The 18,985-nt window shown below is 46.3% G+C and overlaps 1 protein-coding gene across 1 annotated transcript; it reads right to left on the reverse strand.

The window, feature by feature from the left end:
• Positions 1-4,292: 4,292 nt before the first annotated feature.
• Positions 4,293-5,261, reverse strand: LOC144769181 (taste receptor type 2 member 40-like). The gene has a single exon (XM_078653197.1). It carries the CDS (start codon positions 5,259-5,261, stop codon positions 4,293-4,295), a length of 969 nt encoding a protein of 322 aa, XP_078509323.1.
• Positions 5,262-18,985: the final 13,724 nt, after the last annotated feature.

Raw genomic sequence — 18,985 nt, forward strand, 5'->3', positions numbered from 1 at the left:
TTTACTGCTCCTCTGTCCTCTGATTACTGTTCTGCGCTGTGTGTTGCCGTTTTTACCGCCGCTGCTGCCCCTGCGGCCCCACCCACCGATCCAGCCCATTCCTGCCCTCTACCTCTGCTCCCACCCCCCTCCCCATCTTATGGTGACCGCTGCATGACCAACGTGCCTAAGGGAAGCCCGTCTGCCCTGTACCGCGCCCAGCGCCAGACCCCCTAGCCCCCGCGACCACCACAACACCCGAAGCAGCTACGACGCCAACACCCTCCACGCACTCAACGCCGGCCAAAATTCGACCTGCTTCCAGGCCACTCCGAAGCTCAGCCATGGACCCTTCACCTGCCGAAATTGCAGCTACACCAGCCAGCGCACACCCGCGCATCCTGCCCATCCCAACAATGCAGACCACAACTACCTCAGCTGCATCCTTCTGAACACCTACTCGATCCACAAGTACGCCGTTGAACTCTGGGACCTGCTGGACTCCTCCGCCCCGGACGTCGCCTTCCTGACGGAGAACTGGATGAACACCTCCTCGGCACCTGTCATAGCCATAGCCATCCCAGACGGCTACAAGATTACCCGCAGGGACCGAAACAACAAACCAGGAGGAGGAATCGCCATTGTTCACATGAATACCATCAGAACCTCAACCAACACCGAAGACTCCCTCAGCATGGCCGAACACCTACACTTCCAGATCCACGTCGATCACAACACCACCCTCAGAGGAACCCTTGTCCACCGACCCCAGGGACCCCGACTACAGTACAGCGAATCCATCGTCAACCTCATCAGCATGCACGCCCTCGCCCCCACAGACTACATCCTCCTCGGAGACCTGAACTTCCACCTCGAGAATGCCAACAACAGTAACTCCTCAACCTTGATCGACAACCTCGCCAACCTCGGACTCAAACAGCTCGTCACGACACCCACCCACTCCACCGGACACACACTCGACCCCATCTTCTCCGCCGGTGACCACGTCACCTTCAGCCACACCACCGAACTCCACTGGACTGACCACCACTGCATCCACTTCTCCTTCGAGAAACACACTGCGCATAACCAACCGCAACGTCTCCTACACCACAGCTGGAAAAAAGTCACCGAAGACCAGCTCATCACCACACTTGCCCGAGAGCCTCCACCTGAGCCCTCCGAGACCGATGCAGCAGCCCACAACTTCAGACAATGGAGCGACGACTGCCCCAAACACTCTCCCGATCAGGAAACCCTCCATTAGGTGCACTGACACGAGAGCCATCTGGTTTAACGCTGACCTCCAGAACTCCAAACACACCAGCCGAAGACTCGAGAAGCAGTGGCGCAATGACCAGACACCAGCCAACTACACAGCCCTCATGAACGCCAGACGCAAACACCACCAACTCATCCGATCCACCGAAAGAAGCACCTTCAAGGAACTCATCGACATCAATGTACACAACAGCAAAGAGCTCTTCAACATCGTGAAATAACTCGCCACCCCTAGCTCCGGCTCCAATGACGTCCTGCTGTCACAAGAACTCTGCAACGCCCTGGCTCAGACGCCGACACCCCCGACCCAACATCCACCAAACACACCAACCTCCTGCTCTCCTGGAACCACGTCAACGACGAAGACACCATCAAAATCCTGAACACCATCCACTCCGGCTCACCTTCCGGCCCCTGCCCCCACCACATCTTCAACAAGGCAAGCTCCATCATCACACCCCAACTCTGAAAGATCATCAACAGCTCCTTTGAGACCACCACCTTCCCGGAGAACTGGAAAAACAACGAGATCAACGCCCTACTCAAGAAACCCAAGGCGGACCCAAAGAACCTCAAGAACTTTCGACTCATCTCCCTGCTCTCGTTTCTGGCGAAAGTCATTGAGAAGACCGCCAACAGACAACTGACCCACTTCCTGGAGGAGAACAATGTCCTGACTACTCCCAATCTGGCTTCCGCAGCAACCACATTATCGAAACCGCCCTCATCGCCACCACTGATGACATCAGGACCCTACTGGACAACGGCAAAACTGCACACCTCATCCTCCTGAACCTCTCGGCCGCCTTCGACACCATCTGCCACCACACCCTGCGCATATGCCTCCGCGACGCAGGGATCTGAGACAAAACCCTGGACTGGATCACCTCCTTCCTCACTGGCAGAACCCAGAGAGACCATCTCCCTCTTTCCGATCCGAAGCTACCACTATCACCTGCGGCATACCCCAAGGATCATCCCTCAGCCCGACCCTTTTCAACGTCTACATGGCACCGCTCACCAACATCCTCAGACCACACCACCTCAACATCATCTCATATGCCGACAACACCCAGCTGCTCCTCTCCCTCACCAAGGACCCGGCCACCTCCAAATCCAACCTCCATGAGGGAATGAAAGCCGTCGCAGACTGGATGAAGACTAACCGGCTGAAACTGAACTCGGACAAAATGGAAGTCCTCATTCTCGGCTCTTCCCCCTCCGCATGAGATGACTCCTGGTGGCTGGCCACGCTGGGAGCTGCCCCGACACCCGCCAACCACGCACGCAACCTGGGCTTCATTCTGGACTCAATGCTCTCTATGACCCAGCCAATTAACGCGGTTTCCTCCTCCTGCTTCAACACCCTCCGCATGCTCCGCAAGATCTACAGATGGATCCCCACTGAAACCAAAAGGACGATCACCCAAGCACTCGCCAGCTGCAGGCTGGACTACGGCAAAGCCCTCTACGCAGGAACCACGGCCACACTCCAGAAGTGACTCCAACGCATACAAAAAGCCTCTGCACGCCTCATCCTCGGACTCCCCCGCCACAGCCACATCACCACCCACCTGAGAGATCTGCATTGGCTCCCGGTCAACAAGAGGATCACCTTCAAGCTCCTCACCCATGGCCACAAAGCACTCCACAGCACGGGACAAGCATACCTCAATGAACGGCTGTCCTTCTACACCCCGAACCGCTAGCTTCACTCCCCCGACCTCGCCACCGTCCCACGCATTCGCCGAACGACCATCGGCGGCATATCATTCTCCCACCTCGCCTCCAAGACATGGAACATCCTCCCCACCCACGTGCGTCAGACTAAGGACCTTCTGACCTTCAGGAGACTTTCAAGACCAGGCTGTTCGACCAGTAGCTGCTTCCCCCACCCCACTTAGCGCCTTGAGACCCTCACTGGTGAGTAGCGCACTCTACAAATGTTTGATTGATTGATTGACTCTTTGGAGCATCACACAGGCCTGCTGTATCCTGGATACTGAGTGTAGCACCATTACATATCTGGATATGTAATGGCACGTAATATAAAATAAAGCAGCATATTGTAACCTCTGTATCTACACTGTCAAAAAAACTTTCAGCCCTATGAAGCTTGCCTCAGCTCTACGCAAATAATGAATTACCTTATGTATCTAGGGTGGGTTTCTGGACCCTAAATAGTGCACAGTATTGTATGTCCCAGCATGCTTCTATCAGATGATGCCACAGGTAAATTTTTCATTGTATAATGTGGACCCCTGAAAATGTTGGCAGGGCCGAACTGGGAACTGAAAGCAGCCTGGCAACTTTCTCGGACCAGTCCTGGGCGGAGGGTGTTGGGATGGCTGCCCGGCCCCTGAGGAAGCACTGCCTACCCTGGGAGGCTGGAAACGGTTTTGTTATGCAACACTGCTGCAAAACTGACCCCCAGTAACAAAACCGGCCCCCACTTCTTCATAACCGCCCGCCACCCTTCTGGCCTCCTGGGAAAATGCCCGATGCCTGCTACGGCCAGTCCGGCTCTGGATGTGGGGTATGTACTCCATGGCTAGATCACGCGTCTGTTCTTATCAACTTTCAGCTGATTAAGAGGAGGGACAATGGTACAATCAAACAGACACTGGTTAGAGTACAAAGGTGAATATAGGGTGCATTATTGATGAAGAGGAGGGACAATGGTACAATCACTCACCCCTTGGTTAGAGTGTAAAGGCGAATATAGGGTGCATTCTTGATGAAGAGGAGGGACAATGGTACAATCACTCAGCCACTGGTTAGAGTGCAAAGGCGAATATAGGGTGTATTCTTGATGAACCAGTGGGTGAGTGGTACAATCACTCACCCACTGGTTACAGTGCAAAGGCGAATATAGGGTGTATTCTTGGGCATTTGACGTGTACACATTATTATCGTAAGGGTATGATTAATATTGCATATTCATAATGTATCAGTTACTTGTAAGATCATCAGAGCATGGATGGCTGGCTGTGAGAGAAAATGGATACTTCTGGTGAAGAAGATGGAATAATTCACGCAGGTGCAGGCAGGCTGAGAATTACCAGCTGTTTCACATCAAGCTTCCTCCTCGGGCACCTGGAATGGTGGAGGATTTGTATAGACATGGCTTTCAGCTTGGGGCTCCCCAGGATCAGGATGACTGACTGCACAGGGGAGTACAGGTAAATCACAGCCAGACACACAACCATCCAGGGACTGGCGGGTGGGAACATGTCTAGGAACATAAAGACCTCAGACACGTAGAACAAAATGTAGATCAACAGCAGCGATGTCACTGTCCTGGCCGCCCCTAGGCCTGCCTCACCACGAGGAGTGCCAGAGGAAGAGCCCCGTGCCATATTCTTTGCATGGCTACAGAGCGATCTTATGATGAGAACGTTTGAGATGCAGACAAGAATTAATGGCAGTGTGCAGCCAAGCAGATTACTGAACAGCAGGAAGTAGGGGTTTAATCTGGGTATCACACCTTCCAGTGTAATGTTCACTGTGACACTGTAGGTCATATTTTCAGAGACTCCTTTGTCCACGCACCAGGCTGCCGGGAGACTGATGGTTAGTGAAGTGAATGTTGACCCCAGAAGCAACCAATGAACCACTTTTGCAATGTTCTGCTTCAGCTTAATGAGGAAAGGCCGGGTGAAGATGAGGATCTGGATGCAGTAAAAGACACAAAGGCAGACGGTGAACCAGAAGCTGGAGACAATGGTGAAGAGGATGAGAACGTTGATCACTGCATAGACCTCAAATGAGAAGTAGACCTCGTCCCACAAGAAAGCACAGAAGTCATTGACAGCCATGGTGAGCTGGAAGCAGATGTTGGACAGACCAAGGGTTGTTATGATGAGGTCACCAGGCTGAATGCAGAGGGAATGAACGCTCACCATGAAGTTCACAACCAAAATGAATGCATTGGTGATGATCCCTGTGACAGTGCCAATCCCAAAGATGGCTAGTGACACAACAGCAAATGCGGATAGCATCCTCCTCCTTTACAAAGGAAGATTGTTATACCTGTCTTAGCAGTACTGCACCAAGCCTCTAGGGCAGAAAGGATAGTGCATGAGAAGGTACTCATGAAGGAACATCTAAACTTGGGTCAGTAGACTTCTTCCAAGCACCATATCAGAAGTGGGAGCTGATCTGAGAGAGAGGAAAACACAGTTACAGCTTCACTTGTCCAACACACCCACCATCTATCATTTTATTATTATTGAATACATTGCACAATGAATAAACCAATTCACTGCCTATCAAGCACCTTCCAATAGAGGTAGCCAATACCAAAAGTATTAGATCTGGCATATGTTAAACAGCGTTTTTTGTTTGTCTAGTGCTAAATACTAATGCTCTGTATCATGAATGGGAGGCTGATCTCCGTACAGTGTACCCCGAAAGGGAAAACAGTCAAACATTGCATCACCGAATAGTGTCTATTAGCTCTTAATGTAATATTGGATGAGGAATAACGTAGAGAAAATCTAAATAAAAGTGGTAACAAAAAGCAATGCAACACCCAGGCAGAGCAGCTCAGCTTCTTTACGGAACTTTGGCCCTTCTAGCAAACTATGTGAACAAGTAAAAATGCCTATTTTGAGCTTGTGTCCTGTGAAGTCTTCAGCATGAATCAAGCACATGTAGACTATGTTTATGAAACCTCTGTACTTTCTCAGTTCATGCTCCCTCCTCAGAACACCTTATCTAATTACAGTAAGAGGTCGCAGCTTAAGAAAGCTCACTGCTTCTCAGCACTTAAACTCGGGAACTGTGCGGAACAGATTGTTACCATTCTGTTAACCACTTCATTGACCTGACTCAATATCAAAATAATTCCAGGAAAATAACTAACAATACTGTTTCCAGGAGATTTACAAGTACTCCTAAAGACAACTCCAACAACACTCAGGATCATACAATTTGGCCTTGCAGTGTTCTCATTGGAGTCTCCTGGTACCACAATCAGCAAAATATGCAGTAGAGTGCATCGCCATCTTGAAGGCAGATGAGAGAACAGCAGGGTTGAAGGGATATGTTTGCTGATAAAGCAGGATTTTAAAATCTTTTTTAATACATTATGATGAACATTTGTTTAACAGGGGTGAATAGGACATCCCTCAGAGAATCATAGTATTGCAATTACATAAGAGTGTTTCACCTCATACCACATCTTGGAATATTTATTTTTGTCCTCATCTCAACAATAGACATCTGCAGATGTAATAAGCCATCATATCTTACACTTGAGCTCCCCAGGGCTTACTGCATTCGCCTAGGTCAGCCCAACCTGGCCTGGGTAGTGGGGGCTTGGTGTAATCATAGGACCCGGGGTGGAAAACAATCCCTCTTCAGCTTACTAAATGTCAAGAAAAAGTTACTCGCAATTCCCGGCCCCATCTTAACAAAGGCTGCCAGATGTTAATCAGTGGCTCCTTGTTCCCCACTTGCTCTAATCGTGCCATTGCGAATGAGGCCTTAAGCCAGTCTTCTCTATTCAGGGGGATAGAGTCTTTCCACTTTATAGAGATCTCCCTCCGAGCGAGCAATATGAGGTATAGCAGAAGTGCCCTATGGATCTGAGACAAAGCCAAGTTAACAGGATCATTACCCCCAAAAACACCAACTGGCGGTTGATCTCAGTGTACTTCAAAGATATTCGATAAAGAGTCTCCCACATCCTTCCAGTAAGATCTTAACTCCGGACATTCAAAAAAGATGTGGATGTCATCCGCATTCGGTGATTTTCATCTAGGGCATTCAGGGGGGAGGAGCGGAGTAAACTTGGCTTTCTTGGCCGGGATAAAGTAACGTCTGTTAAGAACGAAAAATGTATTCTTTTTTAAGCTGGCTGATTTAATATATTTGTAAAGTAGTTAAAAAGATGGCTCAAAAAAATCTTCAATATTAAGCTCAAGTGGAGATTGGTTCCAAACTGATGATTGGGGTGGAATATTGAAGGGGAGATTTAATAGCATTTTTCACAACTCAGGACAGCAACTAAAATTGCTGCACTCCGTTACCTGAATGGGAGGGAGCAGAACAGCACTGTTTCTACTTTGATATGGAGATGTTTCTGTTTCCCCCCTATGCTGGTGCTCTTCGAGTCAAACTTGCACCATGGAGACACCTTTGCAACACATCAACGGTGTGTGCATGATGTTTTTTATTGGAAGGCTACCCTTTCAGTACAAATAAATTATGCCTATATGTAGATTAAAACGTTTGCCATTTTGGCTATGTGCTGTACAGTGCAACAAAATGCGATGTTGGAAAAGTTAGGAGAAATGGAAACTTTTCTCCCTTTTAATGCCTACCTTGAAGAGGCGTTATTTTTTTACACCAAGTCCTGTCTGCCATTTTTGTTAAACAAGGCTTTGAGTTGAAAGCCATGGTACCCCCTCCGATGCAAAGTAGTGCAAAGTAAGTGATAGCACTACTTCATATTACTTTGGGCTACTTTCCAGCACAACACCTAGTAAATCCCATTTATCCACTTTGCAGTTGTTTGCCTTACTTTTGGGACTCAAACCTGTTGGGTTAGTAAATCTGCTTATTAGTTTGAATTTCAAGTGCCCATTGACCAAGACCATCTTCATTGTATGGAATTAACCATGCATTGAAAACTGCATTAAATAACAGGATCAAGAGAGTCTGACATCTTCCAGAGGACATAAGTGGGTTCTCCAACCACAAGAAATTTGAAAAACTGAACCACATGCTGCATTTGATAGGATAATTTTACTTAAAGAATTAACTTTATATTTTACTGGCAGTTCAAATAATTGGGTATGTTATTCGCCACATGCCTCTATTATCTTTCAACATTTATATAGTATTTTCCTTCAGTTGTCTAATCCACTTCCTTTCATTAACCTCAAAATTGAGTCTTCCTTTCAAAAGGACCCAATCCCCTCACTCACAAATTCCTCACAGCGGCACGCAGTTCATCCATAATAACAATAAATACGGGGAAAGGGACACAAGAAAACTGCATCCAAACTTAATCATAATTCTTTCTAATATAATTGTTCCAGAAGCACAAAGAAATGCACTTAAGAAAGGACTTTGTTTCATACCCATATATCAACAGGATTGTTTCAAAATCTAGGTTGAAATTACACAAATTATTAAAAAATAAAGGTTGCAGTTTTTCTTTGAAGCTAACACATATATACCACTAGAGAACGAAAACAAATTTCTGTCCAGCTGCCAATAACAGATGTTATAGCATTTGAAAAAGTCATACTTGTTTATGGTTTACTATTTTATTTACAGGTATAGATTGTTGTTATGTTATGATGCTTCCTCCTGCTTTGATATAATATAGGTTATTTTGTCTGTTTTTTAAGTTATTTAATTATGTTCTCCTGCTGTTATTTAAAATGTATGTAATTTGGTGTAAAGTTTGTGCCCCATTTGTTTACAATAATAAACTTCTCAAAGGTAAAAAAGAAAAAGTCATACTTAATGACCTACAACAGGCAAAAAGTAAACAGAAGAATATTTACAGCTGGGCTGAGAGTACGTGCAGGCATCCAGTGCCCGCGGGAGTGCCGACTGAAGCTGCTCCCTCCAATCACGGCACTGCTTTCATGAGCATGAAAGCAGTGCCAGAATTGGCTTGGGAGCCTGCCTCTAGTAGAGAAGGAGATTGAGAATGCTGCGCTCGTTGCAGGAAGGAATGTAGGTGTGTTTTATTTTAATGTACAAATATTTTTTGCCACCCGCCCCACGGGATATGCCAGCCGTCACTGACTTCCTATAGTACCCAATGAGGCCTAAGAATGTTTTGACCTCAGTCTGGGTTTTGGGGGCTCTAAGGCTATGGTAGTCGTTATCTGGGTTTGGAGAGGCTGCACCTTACCCCTGCCTACCAGGTGTACCAAGTACATCACAGAACTCTTCCCTATCTGGCACTTACTGGTCTTGATAGTCAAGCTCCTGAAGCACTTCCTGGAGTTGAAAAAAGTCATCCTTCCAGCTGCTCCTGAAGACCCCAATGTCATTCAAGTAGGCAGCACTGAAGGCTATGATTCCAGCTAGTACATGGTTTGCCAACCTCTGGAAGGTGGCAGGGGCATTCTTGATTCCAAAGGGCATCACCCTAAACTGGTAGTGGCTCTCTGGACTGGAGAAGGCTGACCTCTCCTTTGCTCCTTCTGTTAGGACAATCTGCCAGTACCCTTATGTTATGTAAGATCGAAATGGTGTGGTGACTGTATTGAGCCTTCTGAAGTCCACTCAGTACTTGAGTTCAGGTGTGGTGCCCTGTGGGGCAGCGTTTGGTGCCAGTACTACAGGACTGGACTGGACCTGGGGTTACTGGAGGGTCTATCAACCCCAATGTTAGCATTTTAAAAACTTAGAGCCTGATTTAGATATTAGCGGACAGGTTACTCCAGCACAAAGGGGACGTATATCCCATCTGCCGAAATATAAATCTCTTTATACCCTATGGGATCTATTTTTCGGGGGACGGGATAACCATCCCCATTGTGATGGAGTAACTCGTCCACCAAGATCTAAATCAGACCATTAATCTTTAAAGTTGGCCCTCACCTTGTGAGACAGCCAGTAAGATTTATTCTTGACAGGAAGGCTGTCTCCTGTGTCTATATCATGGGTGCACAGGTGGGTACTCTCAGGGTAAAACAGAGAGGAGTACTGCCCCACAACTGGTGACAGTCCCTCTGCTATTGAGGAGTCACAGTGGGGGAGAGGATCACTCCTTCCACTGATCCATCTTTCTCCTTGGAGGCTAAGATGTCAGGGAGAGGTTTACTCCCCTCCATCTGTCAGCATAGTGAGCTCAGACCTCTCAAAGTGGGGTTTGAGATGGTTGATATGGAGCACTCTGTGGGGGTTCATAGGGTCTTGAGGTCCACCAGGTAGGTGGCCTCACCCTTCATCTCAACAATTTCATAGGGCCCAGTCCATTAGTCCTAAAGGGGCATGGGCTCCATGAGTTCCATCACCCACATAATTTGCCCTGATTGCAATTCCACAGTGGTAGAATTTTGGACATACCACTGCTTCATAATTTCCTGACTGGCTTCTAATTTGTCTGAAGCTTGCTTCCATAATGTGGTACCGAAATTCCATTTCTGTCATTACTAATATGACATTGTTAGCCTGATGTAGCTGCATGCACATGTATTTATAGTTATGTACCATTTTGTGTTAATAATGAAGAGTAGCCTTTAGTTCTTATTATAGTTTAAGTTACACCTCATTTAGAGAAACCACACTGACGCCATTTTGTATTTGTCGACTCGGGCCTGGGTAGTGATCACGTGTTGTTTTTCATGTTACCAAGCGAGTTCCAATTAGTTGAGTTACAGGACAGCTGAATTCACTATGCTTTTCTTTGCTCTAAGACCCAAGGTCGCATCTGGCTTCAGAGGTGATAGGCACATTCTTGCCATTCTTGTTACTCCCATGTACCTAGACGAAAGGGAGTTATCCTTTCTGACCTTCCCCATAATAGCAGAAACAGACTTCTGAGCAGGCTTTGTGTGCCATATATGGTTCTTCCTTAAGATCCTGTACCTATTGGGAGGGTGCCAAATATGGTTATTTCATGTAACGTAATCAGGTATAAATGACTTGTCTCATGTGTAAATCGTCAATCTTCTCGGCGCACTGACTTTGGTGTGGATGAGGGGGCTCCTCTCGCTTAGTTTCTTGGTTAATAAATGATTGCTATTTCTTCACTGCCAACTGACTGGTTATTTGATGATGATATTGGGCTACCGGTAAGTGCGGCCCTTCTTGACATTTTTCCAGTACAACAGTTGGCGTCTCCGCCGGGACTCCGCGTTTGGGGTCGTTCTCCCGTAATGTGGGGTAAAATACGGACATTAGGGGGATTGCTCTGGTCGAGGGTGTGGACGGATATATGATTTTGGTCGAACTAACTACGCTCTCGCGATCAGAGAGCCCCAGCTGCTAGTGACCCCTCGCCGGAGTCCTACGGGTGCAACCCAGGAACCGATAAAAGTTGATCTTCGGGAGTGGGCAGTGGAGAACTCGCAATCCCACTTGAGTGCACCAGGTGAGTGTATTAGTTTGTTGTTTATGGATTGTGCTGTTTAGAAATGATTGAGCAAACAGTTAACTGATTTTTATGGTTTGGTGGTTGGCGTACCACGAGGAGTTTTGGAGATCTGACGGGGCAGCGTTGAGGCTGCACGGGCAGATGCTCCACGGACTTGTTTGGTGAATAATAGAGGTTACAATCAGATGCCTCGGTGTGGCATTTTTGAATGCACACCCGGCCGGACTGTCCTCGGAAAGGCCCGTGGTTCTGCCTGGGTGACTTCTGGACACATCTGAAGCGGCGCTAAGGTAGCGGGCTCAGTCAGAATAGTCCTGAAGGTGAACCAGGAAGACTACGGGATTGTCTGCAGGCCGGTTTGTGGTTAATTCCTGTCTGATGACCTCTCGGTAGTCTTCGGACTGCCTGATTTTCTTTGTTTCTGTTTGGTCCGGTGGCTGGAGGTTCACAACTTCTCTTTGAACGGGAGTCGATGGGCTCCGTTCCTTGGCGGTTTTATATCAATCGACAATTGAAAATAAAAAAATGTTGCCTTTTGATGTGAAAAGTTGTATGTTTAAAATTGTGAATGTATGTTTGGTGTGGAATTAACGAAGATTGAGGGTGAATGAAACATGGCCATGTTTTGATCGTGTGTGACGAAGTGTGAAGGGTGATCACCTAAACATGTCGTGTTTTAGTAAAATATGTTTTGGATGTTGTTGTCGGTGGAAAAATACACGATTAGACGAAAGTCAGCCTGCCCCGCCAGAAGGCAGTCCAAATTTTGATATGTATGTAAAACATGGTTTACGCCCATTTTATTCAGCAATCTGTGGCATAGATACACCAAGGATAACGAAGAATTACAGTGGCCTGTAACTGGGTCTTTTGATGAGAGGGAGATACAGTATTTACAGGATCGTTTGTTCGCTAAAAGAAGTCGGCAGGGAATGTTTGATTCTTTAAGATTATGGCAAAAGGAGGCAAACCGTCTTTGAATTAGAGAAGAGAAGTTGTTACAAATACAGAATGGTCAGACTATAACTCAAAAGGCTATGGCGTATGATAAAGAACAAACTGAGAAAAAGATAGAATGTTTAGACAGACAGTTTCGACTGCAGGCAGATAAAAGTTACACAGCTCGACCTGAGGTGGAGGATGAAATAGAGGACTTATTAGATACGCGTCCTCCACCCCCTTATGCTCCGCAACGAGTGTATCCTGCGATACCCCTGCCAAGTGCCTCCGGAGCACCCGTTGTGTTAGCTACTGCCCCTGTGGCTTCTGCCACTACTATGTCAACGGGAACTATTTCTATTCCTTCCCCTTCGACCCCTGTGATGGCTACTTTACTGACCGGCGATTCATTGACCCCTGTCATGTCCCCAATGACATTGATCTCCCCTTCGTCCTCGGTGGCTTGGCCTTCCCAGTCAGCCACTTCAACTCCTGCTAGGTTGGATTCGATCCCATCCCATGCTCCCGGAATGGGGGGCGTTCGACGATTATATACACGTGATGTGGTAGGATGCCAGGAAAAACAGATGGTGATAGATCAGGCGTCCCAGTGGGTGCGGAATCCTATCTACAATATAGAGGATATTTGGGGAACCGTTAAGGATTATGAACCGGTTATGCAGCAATATACCTTAGAGACCATGGCTAATCGGTTGATTTCTTTATGGGAGCAATGTTTTGAGGATGGGAGAGCACCGCAGGTCCTATACGACATTGTGGACCGGGCCCATAAGTTTGAACTAGGACCGGAGCATGTATATGGAAATTTAGTTACCATTATGCGATATCGGCAAAGATTATTTACAAAATGTCCCACATGGGATTACCAGCATTCCATGCGAGAAGCCCATCCAATTTATCATCCTGAAATTCCGGAACTTAAGGATAATGCCAATCAGGTCATTCAGGCCCGAGTTGAAGCACGATTTCAAGAACAATGGGTATATACTCCTTGGAAAAGTCTTATCCCTAAAATCTCATTTACCCGATCCACATAAAAATCCCACTGCCTATTATAAGGAGCTTACTGAAGCAGCTACTTCAGCTGTAATGACTTTGGCTCATATACAGTTATTCTTTGGATTGTTGGTTCAAGTTGATGTCTGGCGACAGGTACACGACCAACCTCATGCTAATGAGTTAGGTGGGACGTGGGAGCAATTTAAGGCTTGGGATGGGGAACGGAAACCCGGGGATAAACCTAGAGCCGAAATTTTGGCTTTACCAGGTCGAATTGTTACATATATGCACACTCTAGTTCCTCCCCGAAAAGTGGACTGGGATAAACTGACTGCATGTAGACAGATAAAGGATGAAAGTGTATCAGATTTCTTTACTCGAATTGAAAGCGTGCTTATCGATTTCAGTGGACAGGATTTATCGGTAGAAGGGGGAGTAAGACGGTTTGTTAATCGATTCGTGACTAATTTATTACCGGAAATATCGGCACGGCTCCAGGCTGCCGGAAGTACTTGGACCACCTCTACTCCCTCAGTTATATTGAGTATGGCCCAATATTATGAGCATAGGGAAAATGAGAGTAAAGACAAGTCGGATAAAAAGACTAAGGATCTTAAAACTTGTGTATTATTACAACAGGTGGCCCGGGGACGTGGTAGAAATGAAGGAGGGGGAAGGGGGTTTGTTCCAAGAGGGGCAGGGACAGGACGAGGAGGAGGTCCAGCTGTCGCTTTGGGCCAGAATCAGTGTGCTTATTGTAAACAGGAAGGGCACTGGCGAGCTCAGTGTCCTTTCCTTTTAGCGCAGAATGGAGCTGTGAGAGGCAGAGGTAGAGGAAGAGGACGGGGTGGTGTTGATCGAGGCGACCTGAAAAGAGGGGAAGTTATACGAGGTGAGTCCATAGGGAATTATTTTGATAATACCAACGGGAAGCAGTATCACAATGAAAATTATGGAATGGATGAATCAGATGGATATTTTTTTGCATAGGACAGCCACGGACAGAGAAGAGTCCAAGTGTCAGTACCCGTGGACCAAAAGGGGCCTTATGTTAAAGGACAAATAATGGGAGTGTCAGAATTTTTTTAGTGGACACGGGTGCAATGAACAGTTAGATTGCCCATTCATTTTGTCCCAGGGGCTGCTCTGTCCGGGCATAATAATGTTTCAGTTGGATTTTCTGGTATTCCAGTAATAAGCCCCATTTCGAATCCACTCTCATTTACGATAGGCCCAGTTACAGTAGATTCTCCATTTCTGTTAACATCGCAATGTAGGGACAATTTATTGGGATTGGATTTGTTAAAAAAGATGCACGCTAGGATTTATTGTTCTCCGGACGGAGTATATTTGACAGTACAGTCACCAGAACAATATACCAAACAGAATGTCAAGAAAAACGACCAGCTCCCTCCGGAACTGGCGCCATTCCTCCTACGTTGTGGGCAACTGGGGATACTGATGTAGGCTTATTGAATATTCCACCAGTTTCCATCACGTTAAAACCCAATGCTCGGTTGCCTTGTATTCCACAGTGTAATATATCCCCAGCAGGAGAGAAAGCATTAATGTCGATAATTCAGGAATTGATTGACAAAGGCGTGGTGGAAGAGACAGCTTCTAACACATGTAATACCCCCATATTACCGATTTTAAAGAAGGCTCCTATAGGGAGTAGTCCTGATTATGCTGATACGTACCGCTTTGTAATTGACCTCCGGGAGGTTAATAAAGTGGTGGTACCACAATATCCAGTAGTTTCGGATATCACAACGATACTTACTATGATTCCCCCTACTGCTAAATTTTTCTCAGTTATTGATTTTAAAGAATGCTTTCTTCAGCATTCCTATACACCCTGAGAGTAGACATATTTTCGGTTTCTCGTTATCAGGCCGTAGCTTAAGATTTTGTCATGCTCCTCAAGGCTATACAGAAAGCCCTAGTATTTATAGCCAGGCTTTAAAGGTAATTTTGGATGAATTTTTTTACCCCCAGGAAACGTCCTTCTCCAGTATGTAGACGACCTGTTGGTGGCGTCTGATATGTGGGAGGGCTGCAAAGAAGCTACGGTTAAATTACTGTCACATTTAGCAGTCCATGGAAATAAAGTATCTCTTTCTAAATTTCAATATTGTCGACAGGAGCTGACCTACCTTGGTCATCTACTGTCGAAAGAGGTGAGGAAGTTAACTCCTGAACGTGTGTCTACTATTTTTAACATGCCTGTTCCTCGTACTCAACGAGACGATCGTGCATTTCTTGGCATAACCTCTTACTGTCGCCAGTGGATTCCTAATTTTTCTCTTCTTACTAAACCACTGTTATATCTGATTACGAAAGAAGTGCATGAACCTTTACCCTGGACGGATGAGTGTCAGAAAGCTTTTGATTCTTTAAAAACTGCTCTTTTTTCTGCACCTGTTTTAGGAACTCTTGACTACCGAAAACCTTTTGTACTCTACGTGCACGAGGTAGACGGTTGTTCGCTTTCAGTGTTAACGCAAGGATTTGGTGGTAAGCAAAGACCTTGTGCTTATTTTTCAGCCGTATTGGATCATGTCGCTAGAGCACTTCCTAGCTGTTTGAGGGCTACTGCCGCGGGGGCGGTGGCCATTAGGCAGTCGGAAGGACTCGGGCTAAATTCTGACCTCACAGTGATAGTAGCGCACGCTGTGGACACACTTTTGAATAAAACAAAGACACAGCACCTTACGAGTGCCCGTCTTACTGGTTACGAATTGACTTTGTTTGCTCCTCATATTACTATAAAAAAGGCGTGCCACTCTGAATCCAGCCACGTTACTACCCCTCCCTTCGGATGAACCAAACAATGACATACATGATTGTATATTTCGCACAGAAGAAGAAACGAAGGGACGGGTGGACCTCACAGACACGCCCCTATCTGACCATCAAGGGGAGTTGTATGTGGATGGTTCTTGTTTTAAACTACCAGATGGCACAACGACAGCTTCATACGCAATCACCATCCTGCGTACTGTAGTTGAAACGTCTCGAGTTCCCTATCATTCTGCACAGGCAGCTGAGCTAATAGCCCTGTTACGGGCATGCGAGTTAAGTGAGGGACTAGAAGTAAACATTTATACAGATAGCCAGTATGCTTTTGGTGCAGCTCATAGTTTTGGGAAGCTGTGGGCGGAAAAGGGATTCTTTACTTCCCATGGCCAACGGATACAACATGGCCCTTTGATATTAAGATTGTTAACCGCGTCGACCCTGCCCCGGAAGGTAGCAATTGTTAAATGTAGTGCTCATAAAGCCATAGTGAATACTGTGGGAGAAGGAAATGCTTTCGCTGACCAAACTGCAAACGACACTGCCAAATCTAAAATGTCCCGGATGTACGTAAATTCAGCCAGGTGGGTGGAGGAGTCTGATATGTTCGATAATACCATGGAGAGTGTTCGAGAGATACAGTTGGAAGCTACCCCTGCTGAATTGGCCTGATGGGAGAATGAAGTAGGAAGGTTGGATGATAATGGCTGTTGGGTTGATTTAAGTGAGAAGCAACGATGGATGCTTAACAATGCTTTTGTTAATGTGGTAGTAACTATGGCACATGGGAATGCACATATAGGACCAAGTTTGGAATAATCCCAATATTTTAAAAACTGCCACCCATCTGGTCCAGCATTGTATGGTTTGCTTACGATGCAATCTTGGAGGAGGGGAACCTGTTCTTAGTGGGAATTTTGCACCACCCTCTTTACCTTTTGAGGTGCTCCAAATGGATTATATCCAATTGGAGAGAGTGAATAATCTGAAGTATGTTCTGGTTGTGGTGTGTGCATTTAGTAAGTGGGTAGAGGCTTATCCTACCAAGGAGAATACTGCACTAGCAACTGCTAAAGCCCTACTAAAGGAATATTTCCCAAGATATGGGGTCCCTCGGGTCATATGGTCGGACAACCGGACCCATTTTAATGCTGATCTTATCAGACATGTCTGTAACGGATTACACATAAAACAGAAATTTCATGCTGCTCGACATCCTCAGTCCGCTGGGTTAGTTGAGAAATACAATGAGATTTTGAAGTTGAAAATGGTTAAAATTCAGGAAAGTACCGGGTTGCGGTGGCCAGACATGTTGCCCTTGGCTTTGATGTCTTTGCGCATGACCCCTCATTCCCGTTCCGGTCTGTCCCCGTACGAGGTTATTTTTGGACGGCCAGCTAATGTATGGGGTGTTCCTCGTCCGAGAAGTTTTAGAGAAATAGATTATCCAATGATGACAGATTATTTGTATGCTTTGACTAAAGTCCTCCGTTCTATTCACCAACAGGTATCTGATGTATTGCAGCCCCTGCCGGAGGGTTCGGGACATCGTTTGGAGCCCAGCCAGTGGGTAATGGTGAAAAACTATCAGCGGAAATTGAGCCTTGAGGCTAGGTGGACGGAACCGATGCAAGTTTTGCTGGCCACCCGAATAGCGGTGAAGGTGACTGGACGGAAGCACTGGATCCATGTTGTTCATTTTAAAAAGGTGCCACTTCCCCTTCCTTTTGATCGTCTGAAACCAGAAGGAATATTGACCCAGGAAGGTGAAAGTGTTCCTTGCGTGGTTCCTTTTTCTGACGCCCAGGAAATTGAAGGGAAAGAAAAGGGAGCCGAGGGCACGAGAGAGACCGCGTCAACAAGTGCTGAATTTGCCTCTGAATCTGTTGCTCCAGTTGTTGCACGAAAGGTTCATGGAAAATCTGGCACCTTGGATGCTTCCTCATCTGTTTTATTTAGTGATCAAGAGTTGCCAGGTCAGGCTCGATACAACCTGCGGCCCAGAAACCGACACGGTACCCCCAATAATTGTAGGAGATAGAGAAAGACTTTAGTGGTAGGGACTTGCTAGAGAATCTTGGGGGTACTGAGCGAGACACTGGACTGAACCCGTTGAGAGCTGGAACTTTGTATTGCTCTGTTCAGAAAGAAAGACTGAGAAACAAAAGAAAAAGGGTCCCAGGTTGTAGTTGGAGAAAATAATCTACAAAGGAGTTTGCTTCTTTTGATGAACGATAGGAGCCTGCCTGTGAGGCTCTAGACGGACACAGGAAAGAAGTACCCTCTGGCAGGATGGACTGCATTTTTTAGAATAGCTTGGACTCTAGTTAAAATGTACCCTTTTGGTCGATTTATCCCTGAGGAGGAGCGTCCCCTTGCTCCCCGATATATGCCCATTTACGTACCTATGTTTTCATCATGGACAACCAGAGTGAAGGCTGCTTTCGTAATAACCATTGCAATGTTGTTTATTACAATAATGTGTGTGTTTTTATATTTAGAATTTCATCACCCCATGCATACAGTGATAGGGACTCCCACCCCGCCAATAGAGCACCATTTCGTTACGTTAGCTCCTCATAAAGAAAGACATCGTCAGACCTATGCTAAGAATGTATTCGTAGAAATGCTGCATCAGACTCACAGTGCTACCAATACGACCAATTGTTGGGTTTGTGGTCTGCTACCCTCTGTAATGCATCAACACGATCTCTTTATCTCATTGCCATTATCCTACCTAGGAAGTTGTGAAGCCTGGTTTAAATTGTTAAGTATGATGTACTTGCATTACACTGTAGATACCTCTCGGTATACTGAACGGGATTATGAAATGATTTTGACTTATATAGAAGTACACCAAGGTTTTGACCCACAAGGAAATCACGGGGAGGGATC

Source organism: Lissotriton helveticus, chromosome 7 (assembly GCF_964261635.1).
Source record: "Lissotriton helveticus chromosome 7, aLisHel1.1, whole genome shotgun sequence".
Taxonomy (NCBI): Eukaryota; Metazoa; Chordata; class Amphibia; order Caudata; family Salamandridae; genus Lissotriton; species Lissotriton helveticus.